At 27.4% G+C, this 19,962-nt stretch overlaps 2 protein-coding genes across 2 annotated transcripts; both read left to right on the forward strand.

The window, feature by feature from the left end:
- Positions 1-618: 618 nt before the first annotated feature.
- Positions 619-1,349, forward strand: LOC112797697 (uncharacterized). The gene has a single exon (XM_025840760.3). The coding sequence runs from the start codon at positions 659-661 to the stop codon at positions 1,241-1,243; it is 585 nt and encodes a 194-aa protein (XP_025696545.1). The 5' UTR covers positions 619-658; the 3' UTR covers positions 1,244-1,349.
- Positions 1,350-13,299: 11,950 nt separating this feature from the next.
- LOC112797698 (uncharacterized) lies at positions 13,300-14,264 on the forward strand. Its single transcript, XM_025840761.3, has one exon. It carries the CDS (start codon positions 13,356-13,358, stop codon positions 14,046-14,048), a length of 693 nt encoding a protein of 230 aa, XP_025696546.1. The 5' UTR covers positions 13,300-13,355; the 3' UTR covers positions 14,049-14,264.
- The last annotated feature ends 5,698 nt before the right edge of the window (positions 14,265-19,962 follow it).

Consider the following 19,962-nt stretch of genomic DNA (forward strand, 5'->3'; position numbering starts at 1 on the left):
TAGTTATTTAAATATATATACAAGTGATTTGTCAAATATTAAAAAAAGTAATTTTAAATTATTTTTGTTATACTTTAAAATATTTTAAAAATATTTTTATAAAACAAAATAAAAAAACTTTTATCAATGATTTTATAATTTGAAGAATTTTGAATGGTTTATTGTATATACATTTATATATTAACTATATAGACGACGGACATAATAAACATACAGTTGTCTACATCAAAACAATTCATTCAAATATTTTCGCTAAGAATATATTGAAGTTTTAAAATTAAGGAAAGAAAGTTTACACAAAAAAGAGATCGATCAATAATATATAATTCAAATTTTTATTTTGAGATATTTAAAGTTAATAGGTTATAGTGAAAATGACATATTTCTGTTGTTCAAAATTCAAATTGAACAAATCATGCACTCGTGACGACAAATAGCGAGTCCTCCGTAATTATTATTATTATTCAATGGGCCACTTCAAAAATAAATTGTGAACTTTCATAGGAAACAACGGGAAAATAATATGTTTAGAAATACAATAATTTCATTATCAAAATTCGGTGCCTATAAATATAAATAATAGAATATAGTTGTAATAATACTTCGTCTATAGCAAAGTTTATTACCTAATTTAACTCCAAAACACTTCACCACCACCATGGATTCCGATTATGAATTTCTAGAATCTGTTCAACAATACCTTCTTGGACATGATTCCAACAACACGGTTGACCTTTTTGACCATAATACCCTCCAATTTCCCTCTCACAACCCCTTACCAAACCCTAAATCCGATATACTTCAAGAACAAGAAAGAGATACAAATGAAAATGAACATGCGCCTCCAACATGGAAGCGTTATAGAGGCGTGAGGCGGCGGCCGTGGGGGAAGTTCGCCGCGGAGATAAGGGATCCGAAGAAGAACGGAGCTAGGGTTTGGCTTGGAACTTATGAGAAGGAAGAAGAAGCTGCTTTGGCATATGATAGAGCTGCTTTTAAATTGCGTGGTCAAAAAGCTAAGCTCAATTTTCCTAATCTTTTTGGCTCTGATTCTGAAAATGTATCCTTAGAAGTAATGGAGCCAATCATAAAGATCACAACTTGTAAGGAGAATTTCTCAGACTCTTCTTCATCATCATCATCATCACTTGCAGGGTCAAAGAGAAAGAGGAACTTAACTCATTTACTAAATCAACTAGCCAAAAATAAGAGCCAAGCCAAAGTTTATGTAGGAGGAAATTAAAATATTCCTGATCAATGGCTTAATGAATTGATGAGGATGATTAATATATTTCTATTTATATGTTTTTATATAATAATTTAAATTTTTGGGATAAATAATTTTATGATATAGTATAAGAGTTTAGATCATTGAAGTTTAAGAGTTTGAGCCGTATTACTTTTGATTTTTCTTGAATAAATATATAATTTTAATATAAAAGAAAAAAAATTTATGCACAATTCACATTTTAAGTCTAAAAATATTATTTTTGTTTTTTAGATTTGGTGTAATTATTGTTGGGAGGCCACTCAGATAAAGACGCTTAAAATATCTTTTTTTAAAGATATTTCTATGTTGTGTTTTAATTGGTTTCTGTATAATTTATTCGGTGTTCCTCATCACATATTATTAAATTCCTTAAAAGATTTTTTTTTCAAAACAATAAAAAATATTTAATTTGGACTAAAACAAAAAAGGTAATAGATTAACTTTTAGATTTTTTTAAAAGATTATTTACATAAAAAAATAGATCACATTCATCAAAATATATATATATATATAACAAGCTCTTAAAATTTTTATAAATAAAAAAATAATTAATTTTTATTCGTATAATATATAAAATAATTACTATATTATTATTATATTATAGATTAAAATTTATTAATTTAAATTTTGTTTTTATTTTTAATATAAGCATTATAAATAAATAAATTTTTTATAACAAGATGTAATGTAACAAAATATATATAATATTAATTAGTTTTTAAAAAATTCTGAAAAGATGGTATTTTCTAATGAAATGTTATTAAAAAATTAACATTATAAAAACTAATTTCAACTAATATGATATAATAGGTTATTAAATATATTTAATACAAAACATATTGAATATAAATTTTGTAACACCCTACCATACAGAGTCTTATGCTTAAGTCATAATTTAGAGATAGTAAAGTATTACGACTTCTAAAATAAAAGTTTAGTACGGATAATATTGTGAAAAAATGATTATAACTAGGAGCCTTTTTAAGAAAAAGGGGTAAACAAAAACCGTAACTCAAAAACGCAACACTCTGATCGATAATGTAACGAACAAAGATAAACCAGCATGAGATTATATATATACAAAAGAGTGTCAAAAACGGGAATATCAAAACTCAAAAGCCGGTTGCGAAGATAACCGGTCCGAGCATAGCAACATATATATGTACAAGTAAATAAAATAGGAAACCCCAAAGGGACACAAAACTGAGAACCTATTCTCCAAAATCTCCTATAAGAAAAGTCATCACATTTTGTATTATTCAATGGAGATAAAGTATCTAAGAGAAATCATAAAATCAAAACAAAGTCCCAAGAACAAAGCATCTTCGCTAATCCAGAAGTCTCCAGCATGCTTCAGCGAGAAACCTCACGTCCTGCATCTGAAAACCACAAAATCCGCATGGGTGAGAACCAGAGGTTCCCAGCATGGTAACAGCTTCCACATATATAATATATAACAATAGAGGAAAGTCGAAGGTAATCCTAGAACTCCCTCCAGATAAAATCAAAGTTTATAACCAAGCTAAACTATAAAGGGCATTTGACTAAAGATTCTTCAGTCTAACTAACACTTCCCTTTCCAATTCCTTCAGACCTCCCAACCACCAGCAGGAGTATAATGTAGCAAACACAGTTATATCAGACAAGAGATATACAAATAGGAACAAATAAGGCATTTAGACAAATAACAAATAATATGCAGTCAAATAAGTAATCTCAAACAATTCACATAGTATGCATATGATGAATGCCTGTCCCTAATGGCTGATGATATCATCTGTCGGTTATAGAGCCAACCCGACAAGTCCTGGTAGCTAACCATTGGACTGTCCCTCTGTCGTGTCTCTCCAACTCGAGTTATACTCAATATAAATTTGATCATAATCATGATCCATATCCATCACCCTCACTGGTGAATATTTATGGGGGTGAGCTCATCCGGGGCTTTCACAGTGCCCGGCCACCCTGACGACATAGGGTCAAAAGAGCTTCGAGTCTCATCCTGGAGCATGTGGTGGCTAGCCACTGCTTTCTCCTAGGGAAACTCTCATCTCCGATAGTGGAAGTGCCACATTCACAATTCATTCAACAGCATATATGCATCTATTCTTAGCCATAATCATGGCTCCGCCGTAACACGACAATAATCCAGCCATCCGGCTCACGGTTAAATTCATAACCAGCCATTCGGCTCACGGTTAAATCCATAACCAACAATTTTATTAACAATTACGGCCTTTCGGCACATGGCATAACAAGCACTTCCACCGCTATCCTCCGTCTCTCACATAATCATCTTTGATCCTCATTGATCATTCATTTTTTTCTTGCTTTACTCGCAAGTTACCACATCCCCTACTCTTTTTCTAATTGCTAGGCATATCATAATGATTTAAGACACAAGTGGTGAGATCGGAGGCTTAGAAGTATGAAATTTGGCTTTTAAAACTCAAAAATCAACTTTGGGATGAAAAATAGATCCACGCACACGCGTGATGGCCACAAAACTCATCGGCGCGTATGCGCCCTGCACGCGAATGCGTGGGTGTTCTTGCGCCCCAGGCACAAAACCGGCACAATCCTGGCACAACTTTCGGGAAAATAGCTGGGCATTGGGTGCAGCACATCGGCGCGCCCGCACACACCACGCGCACGCGTGGATGGCGCTTCCTAGAAGAACGGCGCGTACGCGCCAAGTGCGCCTACGTGCGGGGGGTTATTCTGCTAAAATTTTTCTAAGTTAAAAGCTGCAGAATTCACAGATTCAACCCCCAATCTTCTAACGGACATAACTTTCTCATTTTAAATCCTCTTTTGCCCGTTCTTCGAACGACATAGACATCTCGGATCCAATTTCATTTCTAAACAGAATTGGCACAAAACGAAGATCCGTAACCCAAGTTATATCCCGTCAAAGTATGCCCAAAAACCATGTTTTCATACAAAATCATAAAGTGCCATTTTCAAAACAAGTCAATTTTAACTCTTTTCAAAATCAATCAAAACATGCCAATTTCATCCCTTTTCTTTGAAATCAATTAAAACATATCAAAGTCAACATCAAGCCTCCTCAACTCACACGTTGACACTTTACCACAATACACAAAATCACTATCCCATTATTTTAACCCACTTTACACAAGTGGCTCAAACTCAAACACATTGACATATCATATACTCTTCCTCATGCCAATTTTTCAACAACACCATTTCCAGTCAACCATCATTATATGTAATCAATATCATAATCACCATCAACATGGTTTCACTCACAATTCAACCTTAATCAATCATCAAGCATATATCACAATATGCATATATCTCATACATCATACCATCAAGACATCAATAATCATCATCACATATATGACCACATCATATACATCAACCATTCAACAACACCAACAATTCAATGCCTATCTTAGGGCCTCTAGTCTAAGTATTTCCTATCACGTTACATATTAGATACGGAAAACCGAGACCATACCTTAGCCGATTTATCAAGCTCAACCGGAGCACTTTCAAACCACTTGTCCACAAGCCCTCTAGGTCTCAACACCTCCAAGCACAGATTTTTACCACCAAAAATCTCTTTTCAAACTTTTCAAGGTCTCAATCAAGCCCCAATATTCACATACACACAACCTAAGCCACAATCATCATACCTATACACAACATCTCAATATCCAAACATCATAGAACAACAATTTACACTAGGGTTGAGAATCTTACCACACCCAAGTTCCAAGGAGACAAGATTAACCTTCTCCTTCAAGAGTGTTGGGTCTTATAACATCAAAGAGTCTAAAATCTCAACATTTTTGCTCATGAAACTCGAAATCAAAGCCGGAAATTCGAAGAGAAAAACATGGCTTATCTCAAAATTGATTGTATGGGTTTTATAGAGCTCTTCACGGTGAACACATGGGCGTAAACGGTGCGGCAATCGGAGCTCTAGATCAAAAGTTATGGTAGTTTGAAGATCAACCAAGGGAGAGAACTTGAGAGTGTGTTCTTCCCTTCCCCTCCACCATTTCAGCATGTGTGTGTGTCTAATGAGGAGAGAGAGTGCTGAAAACTAGGGTTTTGATTTAGTTTAGTTGGGCCAAGGGCTCACTTTGGGTCCGGTTGGCTCGGTTTGGCCCGTTCGGTCCAATCTTGGTCCGAATTCTATAAAATTGGTACCGAAATTCTTGTCTCAACCTCCTCTATCATATTAAGCCATAAAAATAATATTTTTTATTTTCTAGAATAAATTCTCATTTATGGGTTAATTAGACGTTAATTAACCGGGTCTTACAAATTTTTGTTGAGTTTAAATTTTAAATAATTTTTAATTAAATTTCAAATATTTTTATTTTAAAGAATTAGAATATTTTAACATCATTTTTTTCGTATCTTTTTAATTGAGTCTTTGATTTTTTAAATTATAAACCTTATTTATAATTAAGAGTAATGTTTTAACACCACCAATTAATCACACATATAAAAATACAAGAACAATTCTATTGTCATAATTATAATCTAACTTTATAAGAAATACAATATAATGAAACTATATATAAGTAATATAACTAAAATTTATCTACATCTATAGTCACATTTCATAAATAATATAATTAAATTATATTTATGTTTATAATTAAAATATGAATAAAAATACAAAAAATTATCAGGATGGTTATTTTTTTCGTTCATAATTTTTTATTATTTCTGTTGTGAAAAGTTTAATTATTTTTTAAAAAAGTTAATTGAATAACACAAAAAAGTCTTATTAAGAGTAATTTATTTATATATAATTAAAAAATAATTGAATAATTATATATGGTAAAAAATTAATATTATTAAAAAATAAAAATAAAATTTATTTTAAAATTAAAAATAAAGTTTATTTAAAAATAAAATTAAAAATCATATTTTTTTTCTTTTTTCCAAAATTTATCTACGAGTAATTCTATAAATATTTTATGATGAATAAAAATATTAAACGCGTACTAAAATTTATTCTAATAAAATTTATTTTTATTCTACTAAACGTTAAATAAACTATTGAAAAGAATTTTGTTTCCTCCATTAGAGAAGAATGATAAACTTCCATACTTCTATTATGTTATGACAATAATTTGGCCTGTTATTTTTTAATAAAAATAAAAATAATAATAATAATAATAATAATAATAATAATAATAATAATAATAATAATAATAATAATAATAATAATAATAATAATAAACAAGTATATCACAGTAAAAAAAGAAGCACGTTATCAAATAATTTATCATCCGAATTATATATGAATCAAATTGATGATATGAGGGCTAACACTACAAAAATCGATAACAAGGTTAAAGACTTACAAAACCTTTCTTAAGATCATAGAAAAAAAAAGTTTATATTTATGTGATATATAAAACAATTATCATATTATTATTATTATTATTACATTTTATATATATATATATATATATATATATATATATATATATATATATATATATATGAGAAAAAAAGTCCAACTGTTTTAAAGTAAATTTTTTTTAATATTTGATTAAATGTTCTTGTATTTAGTACTTTTTTTGGCACTTCCTCTTAGTTAAAAATATAATCATTGTAATTTTTTAGTTATTATTGTTAGGAGTGTTTACAGATGGGATATGGCTGAAATTTCGATCCAATCCGCACTAAACTCATTAGATCAAATTCGATATTCGCACTTTTTATATTTGGTCAGATATCAAATATATCCATAAAATAAAAAATATTAAAAAATTTTATTTTTATAAAAAAAATCAATACTTTTTTTTGTTTACTTTTTCAAACATCTTTACTTCTATCTGATTAGAGTGTGAATCCGATTCGATCCAATCCGATCATCTTACAGATCATATCATATCCTTAAATTATAGATCAGATACGTATAAAATACTGTGGATTTATATGGATATGATATAATCTATGAACACCCCTAACTACTACTATAGGTTCATTATTGCAAAAGAATGCTTCTTTTATTATAAACCATTATTAGATCTTAATAACTATTAAAGAAACTTAATTGTCAACAAAGAGATAATACTTATTAGTCTCTGAAATTATGTTCGTATTACAATCCATAGTTGTAAAAACCGAACTGAATTGGCTGGTTCGATCGAAAAACTAGTGAATCGGACTAGAACTAGATCCTAGTCCAGTTCGGTTTACTCCTTGGACCGTTTAAGGAACCGATGAGAACCGGTACAAATCGGTCTAACCGAACTTGTCTGCTTGAAAAATTTTTTAAAATGTCTCCACAAGGTCTCGAACCAAGAACCTTTAAGTAAAAACAACCTTTACTTGCCACTTAGCCACTACACTTCTAAGTACTATATTTGACAAATACTAATTATATAGTATACATAAATATCTAATTTAATTTAATTTTTATTTTTTCTATTTTTAAAATTAATTATATTTAAATTATATACCATTATTAATATAAATATAAATTTTACTAAAAATTTATTATTTTACTTGATCTATTTTGTTGCTAGTATTGTGATTAAGGTTATTTGTTTTGATGTTAGTGTTAAAATCTACTCATATTATAGTTAGATGATAGGTTTTGTGAATTAATTATTTTTTATTGTGCCAAAATAAGATACTATTGTAGTATTAAAATTTTATAATTTTTTTATATTAGTTATTTTTAGAAGTTGAGACTTGATTCTTCATAAAGTGTTAGTGAAGATATGTATTTCAAATTTTAATTTTAAGTTTTTAACTATTTTATATTTTATATTTACTTGAGACCGGTTTTATCAGTTCAACCAGTGATTTATCGGTTGAACCAATAAACTAGTGAACCAGTAGTTTGACCGGTTCGATCACTGTTTTGGTTCTAACAACTATGTTTCAATCTAATTTAAAAAATTTCGATTTACTCAATTTAGTCTCTCAACTTAATAGTCATGACTCATATTGATTCTTAATCTTATTTTTGTCACTGTCTCACAAAATCGTTAACGAAATGCTGAGATGGACTAACGACGGCTATATTATACATTCTAGCGACTATTTGATGTGACAATTGAAATTTTTTTACCTTATTTTTTTCAACTAAACACTTAAAACCCTAATATGAGTCATGGATACCTAAGTTAAAAAATCAAACTAAGTAAATTGAAACTTTAAAAATCAGATTAAAGCTCGAATATAACTTCAAAACAGAACTTTAACTTATGTAGTGATTAATTTAAATGAGAATCAAATAAATCAAAATTCAACATAATTTTTATCAATGTTTTCAAATTCAAAATTTTTATACCAAAATTAACTAGGATTTTTTTAAATTAAAAATTTAATGAAATAGTGACTTTAATTATCTTAACCAATGTCTTAATTAATTACTTTTATGTCTTAAAAAAACTGTATATGAGAAGAAAATAATTAATTTGTCTACTTTAATAAATAGTTATTTTACTAAAATAAAAAAATTATTTTTTTAGAATTTTTTAAGAACTAATTAATATTATATATATTTTGTTACACTACATTTAGTTATAAAAATTTTATTTATTTCTAATGCTTATATTAAAAAAAATTAAATTAATAAATCTTAATCTATAATATAATAATAAGTAAATCTTAATCTATAATATAATAATAATATAGTAATTATTTTATATATTGTACGAATATAAATAAATTATTTTTTTATTCATAAAAATTTTAAGAGGTTTGAACTTGTTATATATATATATATATATATTTTTTTTTTGATAAATGTGATATATTTTTTTATGTAAATAATCTTTTAAAAAAATCTAATAGTTAATCTATTACCTTTTTGTTTTAGTCCAAATTAAATGTTTTTTATTGTTTTTGAAAAGAAAATTTTTTGAGGAATTTAATAATATGTGATGAGGAATACCGAATAAATTATATAGAAACCAATTAAAATACAATATTAAAACATCTTAAAAAAAAGACGTTTTAGACGTCTTTATTTGAGTGACCTCCTTATTGTTGATGATAATACAAGCAAAAGGTAACTGTCAACAATTAATTAATTATCCAGCCTCCCAATTGGTTCCAGAATTCTTTTATTTTCATATTATTTGAATAAGGAAAGAAATATCTAAGTATAATTTTTTAACAATTTAAAGATTTAATTAAAAAAGTTTAAATTATAAGAATCTAATTTAACACGAAATGAAAACACACATAATTTTCAGAATAATAAAAAATCTTAATTTTACTGGATAATAGAATGATGGAAGCTAGGGTGTAAAGGAAAGTAGGAAGAAACAATGCATATGCATGTAGGTAACATTTATGTAGCAGCACGTTGCCGTGTTTTTGTGGAATATATAATGAAGTTTTCATGATGATACTAATTGTTACCTCAACTCTTCTCTTATGCTTTGACCATAACTCTTGCTTCTCTATTCTCAATTCCCTTTATTTTGTGGCGGTTGAGTATTGGCTTTGAAATTACCCAAAAAATAATTTAACACTACTTATGGTTTGGATTGAGGATATTCCTAAGAACACAGCAATACAGCATGTAACTTGGTTATGGTTATTTCCTTCGGATCGTTTATTAGCAGCGTCCAATAATCTAATAGCTGGTGATGAATTGCCACGAAATCGTCTTGCGTCGGTTTAAAATTGCTGCTAGATCTTTAAGAATCGTCACAATCTATCAATTTTTGTATAGTCATGTTATTCATTATAAATCAATTTGTATCATTAGAATTTTTATGAAAAGTGTTGAAGTTAAAATGATCAAAGAGTTAAAGAGGCAAAATTTGAGTTAAATACAATGATTATCAATTTATTAGATTTTACTAAAAGCTAACATATTAAAAGTTTGAAGATTTTTCAAGAATATTCAAGAGAGTAGTATAACTACGCATGCTACAACATTTAAGAAATTTAAAATCAAATTGAATTGAAATTGAAAACTAAGCAACCTAAATTAAAAGATTATGAAAACTACGTAAATGCAAGTTGTGTTTCTAACACAAGTTGAAAGAAGACTCATGAAACCAATTCATAAAATAGTGGCCATTATAAAATTGATTTGTGGTTCATAAATTATTATTACCTTTTGTATTATGTATGTTTTATAAATAAAATGAATATGTTTTGAAATATTAAAAATTATCTTCTTATTATTCTGAATGTTGATGAGTTTGAGAAATTGAAAATATGATAGTATTATTTATGAGAATGAGTGATTTTAGAGCTAATTAAGTGTGGGTATTATACTTTTAAGTCATATTTCAATAATTTTCTTTTAAAAAAAATTGTGTATGTGTAACGTTGGATTTAAAACTGGACAAAAATAAAGGAAATAGATTTAAAATTGTGAGGTTTAATTACTTTAATTTTGGTGTAAATGTGGTGATAAATAATATATGTTTTGACATTATTATTATTTGATAAATTTATATTATGGGAGGACAAAACTCATATAGCTAGGTAGTTTCCATGTGAGTGGGCCAAACTCTTTTGCATATGATTCTTTATGCATTGTTCATACACCTTTTTCCAGCTTTGTAGCGTGGATTTTCATCATTCATCATTTTTGTGAGTGACGTTTACACCTGCTATAATAATGTTTCATTACTCAATTCCACGCGACCACGCCTATTTAATTAATAATATTTGTAACAACTTTTTTAATATATATAAGATGTTTATTTAAATGCAGACATGCTTGACACATCACTAAAACAAATTTATTAATAAAGTTAATTTGGTTATATAGAAAATATTTATAAGAATTTGAATCTTTGGTTGTGGTCAAATCACGTTTCCCTATCTCTTTTTTAATTTAAATGATAAATGATATCTTTATAAAGTTTTCCTTTGAACTTGAATAATGTATGTGAACAATGCAAACGTTCATTTATTTTTTATTTTTGTTTATAAAATTTCTAAATATTATATTTTATAAAATTATTTTTTTAATTTAAATTATTAAATAAATACCCATAACTAATTTTGTGCCGAATAGACCCTACTAATTATAGAGAATTCTGGATAAGTATGTAACCTATGTAATAATAGGATTAGTTAATTTAAGCACTACTAACATTTAAATAATTAATAAACTCCAACGATCTCATTGCTCCAACAACCTGAAAGAATATTAAGTAAAAGAAACAAGACTACGTACTTTGGGCGTTATTATTTTGATAAAAAAGATTTTTTTATTGAATTTTTTTTTTATTTTTTAATGTATTTGACAAATTTTTAATAGTAAAAATAAAAGCACTAGAAAAATTAAAAAAACATCTTTTTTGAGAAGCTGTAATTTATATCTTTTTTTAAAAGATATTTTTTTCTTAAAAAAAGATATTTTTCATATAATAAATAAATAAAAAGTACTTTTATATTGTTATATCCAAACATAATTGATAAATAAAAAGATTTTTTTACATAAAATACCCAAACATAAAATTCGTAAAATCTTTTAAAAAAAATAACTCGAAAAAAGATATTTTTTTAGAAGATCATCCAAACAAATCCTATATTCTTTTACTTTTTTTTGCCTTTCTTTTCTTCAAAATCCAAATACTTAAAATATTATATTATTCTTTAGTGTGTTTTAAAATTTATAAAGTATGTCTACAGCTTAATTGATTTGATGTGGCTGGCGCCCAAGCTACTGAAGACTCTACAACAAATAAAAAGTAAGCAACACTATATCCGGGTCAGCAAAATAGTAGAGTATTCTTTTTTTTTTTATAATTGTCCAAAAACATATAATTCAAACTTTTTTTTCTAAAATTAATAGTAAAATTTAAATTTATAATTTTTAAATAAGTATAAGAAAACTATATTATTTAAATTATAATTCATTGTCAATTAAGACCTGATTTAGTTATATGTATCTAGTTCGCTTTTATTATGATATGGTCATGTTACGGTTAAAAAACTTAAAAATTTATTGAATGCACCTAATTTTTGGTGTCAACAAGTCATTATTAATGGCTAATTTTTTTAAAAATAAAAAATGGTATATAATTCAATATCATGGATAATTGGTATATTTCTTTTTATATGAATTTTTTTAAAATTTAAATAACAAATCAGATTTTTCAATTTAAAAAATTGGAGGGTTAAATTTTTATACTGCACAAATTAGAGAGTCCAATTTGTGATGAGTTTTTTTTTTCGTTTTAAGTAAATCGGAGAATCCGATTAGTATGATTAAATTTTTTTTCAATACTACAATACAAATCTGATCCTCAGATTTGTATTTTTTAAAAAAAAATAAAAATTACAAATCTGATCATCAAATTTGTGATATCAACAAAAAAAAAATCATAAATCTAATCTTCATATTTATAATATCCATACAAACTAAAAACACATCAACTTTCTATCTTATTAAAAAATACCACTATCACCCTATATTAAAAATACAAAGCGCATTATTAATATCTTTAACTTATTTTATAAATTTATTTGTAAATGAGAATCTTATTTAATATTATTTTATATTTATGAATAAATCTTGGTTAGATATATCAGTTAAAAAAATCTATATAGTATCCCCAATTATTATTATTATTATTATTTCGGAGGGAGCGGAGGAGTGGGAATAATTTATTTCTAACACTTAGTTCTTAATGTTATTAAGGTGAGTAGGCACATTACAATAGAATTTGCTATATAGACATAAAATATATTTTAACACTTATAATAACATCATGTGTCTACCCATAGATCAAACTAATTTTTTGCTTGCCAAGTTAAAGAAGAGATTAAATAAATTCAAAAACATATTTAATTAGTTTATTGAACAAACCACACGTGATGGCCACAATCAATGTCGCTTCAAACTTCAACGCCACTCTAAGTTGCATCGAACCTTCAAAGAAATAACCATTCAATTTGAAAGAATATTTTAAGGGAATACCATCACGTTGGTCCATAAACAACTTTTGAAAAATAAATAATATTCTATAGCAATTTTTTATATTAAAAAAAAAATTCTGACTTACATATCTCGGTGCTATAAATACAACTCATAATAGTAAAAGGTTCACTCCACTAAGAGCAAAAAAAAATTGTAGCATTACCAAAAAACATGGCTTCCATCACCATTATGGATTCATCAGAATCTGCATACTTAGAATACATTCAACAATACCTTCTTGAGAATGATTCAATCATTTTTACTAATGATCTCAAAATGGATGACTCTAAATCATGTCAATCTGGTTCAAACCCTAATTGCGATAGCATTTTTTATACAACTTCTCATAGTGAGAGTAGTCCTACCGGTGCCTCGGCAGAGCGTGAAGTGCACGCGCCTCCAACATGGAAGCGTTATAGGGGTGTGAGGCGTAGGCCATGGGGGAAGTTTGCCGCTGAGATTAGGGATCCCAAAAAGAATGGGGCTAGGGTTTGGCTTGGAACTTATGAGACTGAAGAAAAAGCGGCTATAGCATATGATAAAGCGGCTTTCAAAATGCGCGGTCGAAAGGCCAAGTTGAATTTTCCTCATCTTATTGGCTCGGACGATAAACCTGTCTTATCGTCTGAGCCAATGAGAGCATCCGCTGTAAAACGGATCTCTCCAGAACCTTCTTTGCCATCCTCACCTTCATCGGAGGATGATTCGAACTCGCCGGGGTCAAAGAGGAGAAGGAACCTAGCGGATTTACTAAACAAGATAGCCAAGAATAGAAACCAAGCTAATAAGGTGGTTAAAATGGATCCAGAGGCAAATGTTGCTGATTATTGGTTGAATGATGAATTCAATATGATTCTAGTTTAAATTGAAACTTCATAGTGTTTTTTGCTTTTGATTCTTTTTCTTTTTTAGTTTTTTGCTGTTGGTGTTGATGATCAAGGTTTTTTGCATACCACTGATGAAATTCAAGTGGTTATGTTTGTCAATAGATTTTGGATCAATAAAACACAGCATGGTATGTTGTATCCTCAAGAACACATTTCTCTGATTAATTAAGCAAAGCAAATTTTTTTAGTATAAGATGCTCCATTTCTTTTTGTTGCAGAAGTTATTTAAATTTTATTATAACTTATCCAATACTAATGTAATAATATATAATAATACTCCATATATATGTGGAAGAATAATTTCATCACGATGTTAGGTGGATAAGCTTTTCATTCTTTACACTCTATGCGCCTCTTTTAATTTTATGAGAGCCTTCCTCATTTTTTTTATATTATTGTTTCCTTTTTCAATGATTGCCATATAGTAGCTTTTAATTCAATTATATAGTTACTATCATAGTTCTCACTATTATTCTTTACTATTTATCTTTTTTAATTAAACTAGCTACAATCAAGAAAGCTTGTGGAATTGTGCTAACAATTAAAAAGAAACCACAATACGAACTATATATAACTAATTAATATGTAAGCACAATATTAGTTTAAATTATTATAATTTTTTTACCAATGGATTAATCCTCAACATATTGATATAAGAGATGTTGTGAATATATATATATATATAGCAACAAAGAAAATAAAGAAAATAATAATGCCAACGTGATGACAATAGTTTAATTTTTACGGCCACTAGAGGTTAGAACCATTCAAAGGTTAAATAATTTATAGTGAATAATGTTTACATCAATAGTGATGTGGTGAAATGCAATAAATTTTAGTTTAAATCTTGATTTTATTTGTCACTATAATATAATATATATCCATTATTGTTCTCAAAATATTTATTTTAAACATAAACTATTTTGCCTGGTAACTTCGTAATCTATAGTAGTAATGTTTTAACTATAGTATATTAAATAGTCTAACTTCGTGATCTAATGAACAAAGTTCAACGAGTTTCAACTTTTAAATAAAGTTGAATTTTATTTTATTTTATTTTATTTATTTGATAATTAACCTCTCGAATTTTAAAATTTCTATTATATAATATTATGTTCACGCGTAACAATTATACTGCCGGAGCATTCTAATTCGAAAATCTGGCAGGTAATAATTAATCTCAACTCTTAAACTGTGTGATGGTAAAATCAATTTACATAAACAAATAATGTAACATATGAAATGGTTCCTTTTGAGCAGAAAAATAAAGAATATACATATATATAAAGAAAAGAGCACATGTACAAGTAGTGATGTTATGAATAATTTATGGGAAATTATAGCGTACAGAGCTTATTTTGGTACAGAGATAAAGAGATTCTCGTTTCTTTAACGGATAAATGACACATGGCAGTATTTTCCTTGTGAAGGAGCAACTGAGCCGAGGCTGTTTTAGGGGTGGGTGGCTTGTAATGTAATGGAGCTGCAACTGTACAAAGAATTAGGTGAGGCTTGATGGACTTGACAAAGGGCTCTTTGATATAAACAAAATATAAACAATGTTCTCATTAATATTAAAGAATACGGCGTTAAAATTAAGGAAAAGTATATGGAACCAACTAATAATCAGCCAAGAATGAAACAACATAATTAATTATAATTAGTTTTATTACATTTACCTGTTTCTTTGATTTTGACTCTAAACCTTAGGGATCAAAACAGTACTTATTCCTATTTTATACTTTAATATGTATTTTATGCAAGTAACTCATTTTTGTATGTTCACATAGCATCGTTGTATCTTTATTAATTTCTATTTTAAAAATTAAAACTTTATATATCTATGTTATCAACTACTAATATTTTTTTTAAATGTGAATTAATTTTTTAAGTATTTTTACTAGTAATTTTGTATAAAAAATTTCATGCTCTTATTTTAAGTTTAACATGGAAATAAATACTGTTTTAGTCCTTAAAGTTTAGGATTAAAATAAAAAATTGTCTTTAACCTTATTTTCTATTTAAAATCGTCCCTAACGTTTTATTTAGTATTAAAATCGTCATTCGAACAATTATACCGTTAAATCTCCATTACAACTCTATTCTTCTTCTTCTCACTCACATTTCCTTCAGAGAGAGAGAGAGAGAAGTCTCGCCCTTGCCGAGTCTTGCACTCGCCCTTGCTGCGCCTTGCGCTCACACCTCGCCCTCAATCTCGCAACGTCGCAACTTGCTCTCGCCTTCGCAGTCAAATGCGCGTTACTTTCTTTAATTATTCTTCAAGATGCTTGATTCGTGTGGCTGTTGATGACAACAATATTATCGACTCAAACTTGAAGTCGTGCACAAAACTGTTTTGTCAGGTTATGCCATTATCCACATTTGTGCTACGGTATTATTCAATCCCATTGGTATGGAGGACAAGTTTTCATAGTGGCGATGGATGCTTTATTCCTTGCAGAGACTCTAATTTGGAGACTCTTAATAAACGTAAGCTTAAAATCGGAAAGAAATATGAATCCATTATTTTACTATTGAAGGTGTGGCTCTCTTTGTGTCAATAAAGTTAGGAACGATTTTTATTTTGATCTTCAATTTTAAGAACTAAAACAATCAAAATAAAATTAATTTTGATTTTGAGTTATGAGTAGCTAATTTTTTCTTATCTTATTTTAATTGTGTTTAATTGATACACAATTACGTTAATCAATTCTTGTATTTTACTATTGTCTTTATTCTCTATAATTCTTGTCATTTACATTCGAATAATTTACATTTTTGTCTCTTTAATTCTTGTCATTTATATTCCGGTTATTTATATTTGTATTAAATTTCAGTTATTTACATTTCTATCATTTACATTCAAGTCATTTATTGTTTTCATTTACTTATTTCTTAAGTCATTTAAATTTCAGCTTATATTCCAATTGTTCATCATCCAAACTTAAATCGTCTAACTAGAATAATCAATTAATCATTACTTGCTTAATCCGTTAATCCTCGTGAGAACAATGTGATATATAAATAATTGAGTATATGAATAACCTGATAAATAGAATTAATTAAATTTTAACTGAAAATAACTTACACTCATAAAAATATTAAATATATAATATTATATATTAATATAAAATCACATAAAAATAGTTTTTTATTATTATTATTATTATTATTATTATTATTATTATTATTATTATTATTCCAGATAATATAGGATATGACCATGATTATTTAAGATTTTATAATTTATTTAACAATAGTTAAAGAAAAATAAATATTTTATTTAATATTTGGATCCTGAATCTAACCACTCAAAGAAAGTAATAAGACATTTACGGATAGAATGTTACATAATTTAAAATATAAAAGCCTTATATAACTGACCAGCCAAGCCAACCTTTTAACAAGTTATGGGTTAGCAGCTTTGATTGTTATAAAAAATAGCAGAAACACATGTCTCAAAATTAGTATACCAAAAAAAATATCTGTATATTAGCTCTGTACTGTAGTGTTACCCATAATTTATATATTAGTAGGAGAATAATCTTGTCATGAATTAATATTTAACTATATTATTAAAAACAAAAACATGCATGTGAAAGTGTTGTGTTTGCTTTTATTAATATATTGAAGAATGGAGTTGATCCGTTGATAGGCTCAACCGCTAAATATTTTTGTATTCTAACGATTTTTTATGAGAGCTTTTTGAACATCAGAATCTGCTCAACAAGATTTGATTCCTTTTGTTAATAAGAAATTTAGAACATTGAGACAATCTTGAATTGTTATATATATATATATATATATATATATATATACTACTGATTTTGGCCACATCGTAAAGACAAGAACTACAACATTTTCGATAGAAAATTTATTAAGGGCATGTGCCATCATAAATAGTTTTGCTTTTATTTTTGGTTATAAAAAAAATTAACAATGTCACTTTATTTTTATTTCCTTTAGCATCACGATTATTTTACAATAAATAAATAAATATTTTATTATTTTGTCCCGAAAATGTTAAAAGCAAGATATTAAATAGAATAACCGAGATGATGAGATTCATAATAAATATATAAACAGTAAAATATTTTTTTTTCATTTAAAGTACATTTCTTTTTAGAAAAACCAAACGGATTCTAAATCCCTCAACTTGTGATTGTTGCTTTAAAGTACATTAAAAAAAACAGATTTTAAATATCCCTCAACTTATGCTTTTAATCTCTACTATAATTTTGGTAAAATTTTTACTATAATTAATTAAACTAAACTTAAAATACCAATTTCAAGAATAAAGACAAATAAAAGATCAAATAAACTCTAAAAGAGTTATTCCAACTAGAAATTAATAATACAAACAAGAAACTAAGTTAAGTTAGTCTTTAATAATTAGCTTATTAGTTCGTTTAAATAAGTGTTGAAAATTCAAATTCTACCTTTTATATGTAGTAACCTATTGACAAATGACAAATTCTTAAATGGAACTCTAATCTATTACTTAGCTAGTTCTTAACCTGCCGGATTGTGGGATATTATGAGAAATAAGAAAAAAAAAAAGAAATACAAACAAGAACAAATATCTTATAGTTTTTTCATCTAATCTCTCTTGTATTCTTTCAACTCATAACACTTTTTTTCTAGAACTTAACTAATTCAAATGATTTGTATTGTGTTTTATAGAAAGATTAAACAAAAAAACCATAAAATACTCAAAGACTAAACTAGTACATTATAGGACATTGTTTTATCTAACTTAGATAAGAGAAAAACATAGATCTGCATTGTATGCTTTAATTTGTGAGGTAAAAAGATGAAATTGCTACAAGAATGATGAATAGCATGCTTGAAAGATTTCTCTTTTTTTCGATAAAATGCTGATGATTCTTGTCTACACAGAAGAATATATTTTCAAAGTTGTATTCTACACTCTTTAGATATGAAGTATGCTTGTTACTACTCATGTGTGATTTTAATAGAGATAACACGTACCAAAACCAAAAATTGAACAGGAATGTAAATAGTGAAGTTCATAAGTTAGTTATAGCAATTACTTGATGTATAAGTTAGTATAATATTGTCTAACAGATTGAGTAATTTTACTAGCTAGTGTATAAAAATTAACTCTGGTATCACTCATGAAGACAACAAGTAATATCATAAATTCATAATAGATAAGTATTATTCAGTAAATTTACCATTTTCTTTTCTTTGCGCAATCTATTAAATTTCCTCATTCAAGAGTCATCAAGATAGTCACTACTAAGATTCAAGTTCTCAAAATTCAATTAAAAAAATCAAAAATCAAAAAATAAAGTATCACTGCTATTTAAACTATAATCGACTTTTTGCTTATAATTCTTTATCTTCTTTCCTTTTTTGATCACATTTCGGCCGTTGATAGTCCCTCGGAAGCATAGTTAGCAAAACCGGACCGGACCTAACACCGGTCCGGTCCAAACTTCTAACCGCTTAAGGTAGAGAATCGAAACGAACCGATCAAATCCGTACTAGATCGGCGAAAACCGGTCAAACCCAGTGAGCATCGGTTAGACCGAACCGCTCGGTCGCAATTAAAGGAGAACCTACGGCGCACCAGCGTTCCGCAACTCCGCATGACCACCAGGCTGCAATGCTTCTTGTTATTATATGTACAAATTATAATACATATAGGATGTTTTAGTTTACTTATATTCAATTTATTTTCAATTTATTTTCATTTTAATGTCACTCATTTTTAAATAATTTATATTTTATTTAACTATTCTTTTATATTTAATATAAATTAAAAATATAAATAAATAAATTTTATTAATCACAATTTATTTATTTTTTCATGATTATACGATATCTATTAATATTATTTTTTCAACAAATATTTATAGTATATA

Source organism: Arachis hypogaea, chromosome 4 (genome assembly GCF_003086295.3).
Source record: "Arachis hypogaea cultivar Tifrunner chromosome 4, arahy.Tifrunner.gnm2.J5K5, whole genome shotgun sequence".
Taxonomy (NCBI): Eukaryota; Viridiplantae; Streptophyta; class Magnoliopsida; order Fabales; family Fabaceae; genus Arachis; species Arachis hypogaea.

Bases quoted from the DNA above. Each gene is read 5' to 3' on its own strand.
- LOC112797698 (XM_025840761.3), top strand. From the start codon at position 13,356: ATGGCTTCCATCACCATTATGGATTCATCAGAATCTGCATACTTAGAA.
- LOC112797697 (XM_025840760.3), top strand. From the start codon at position 659: ATGGATTCCGATTATGAATTTCTAGAATCTGTTCAACAATACCTTCTT.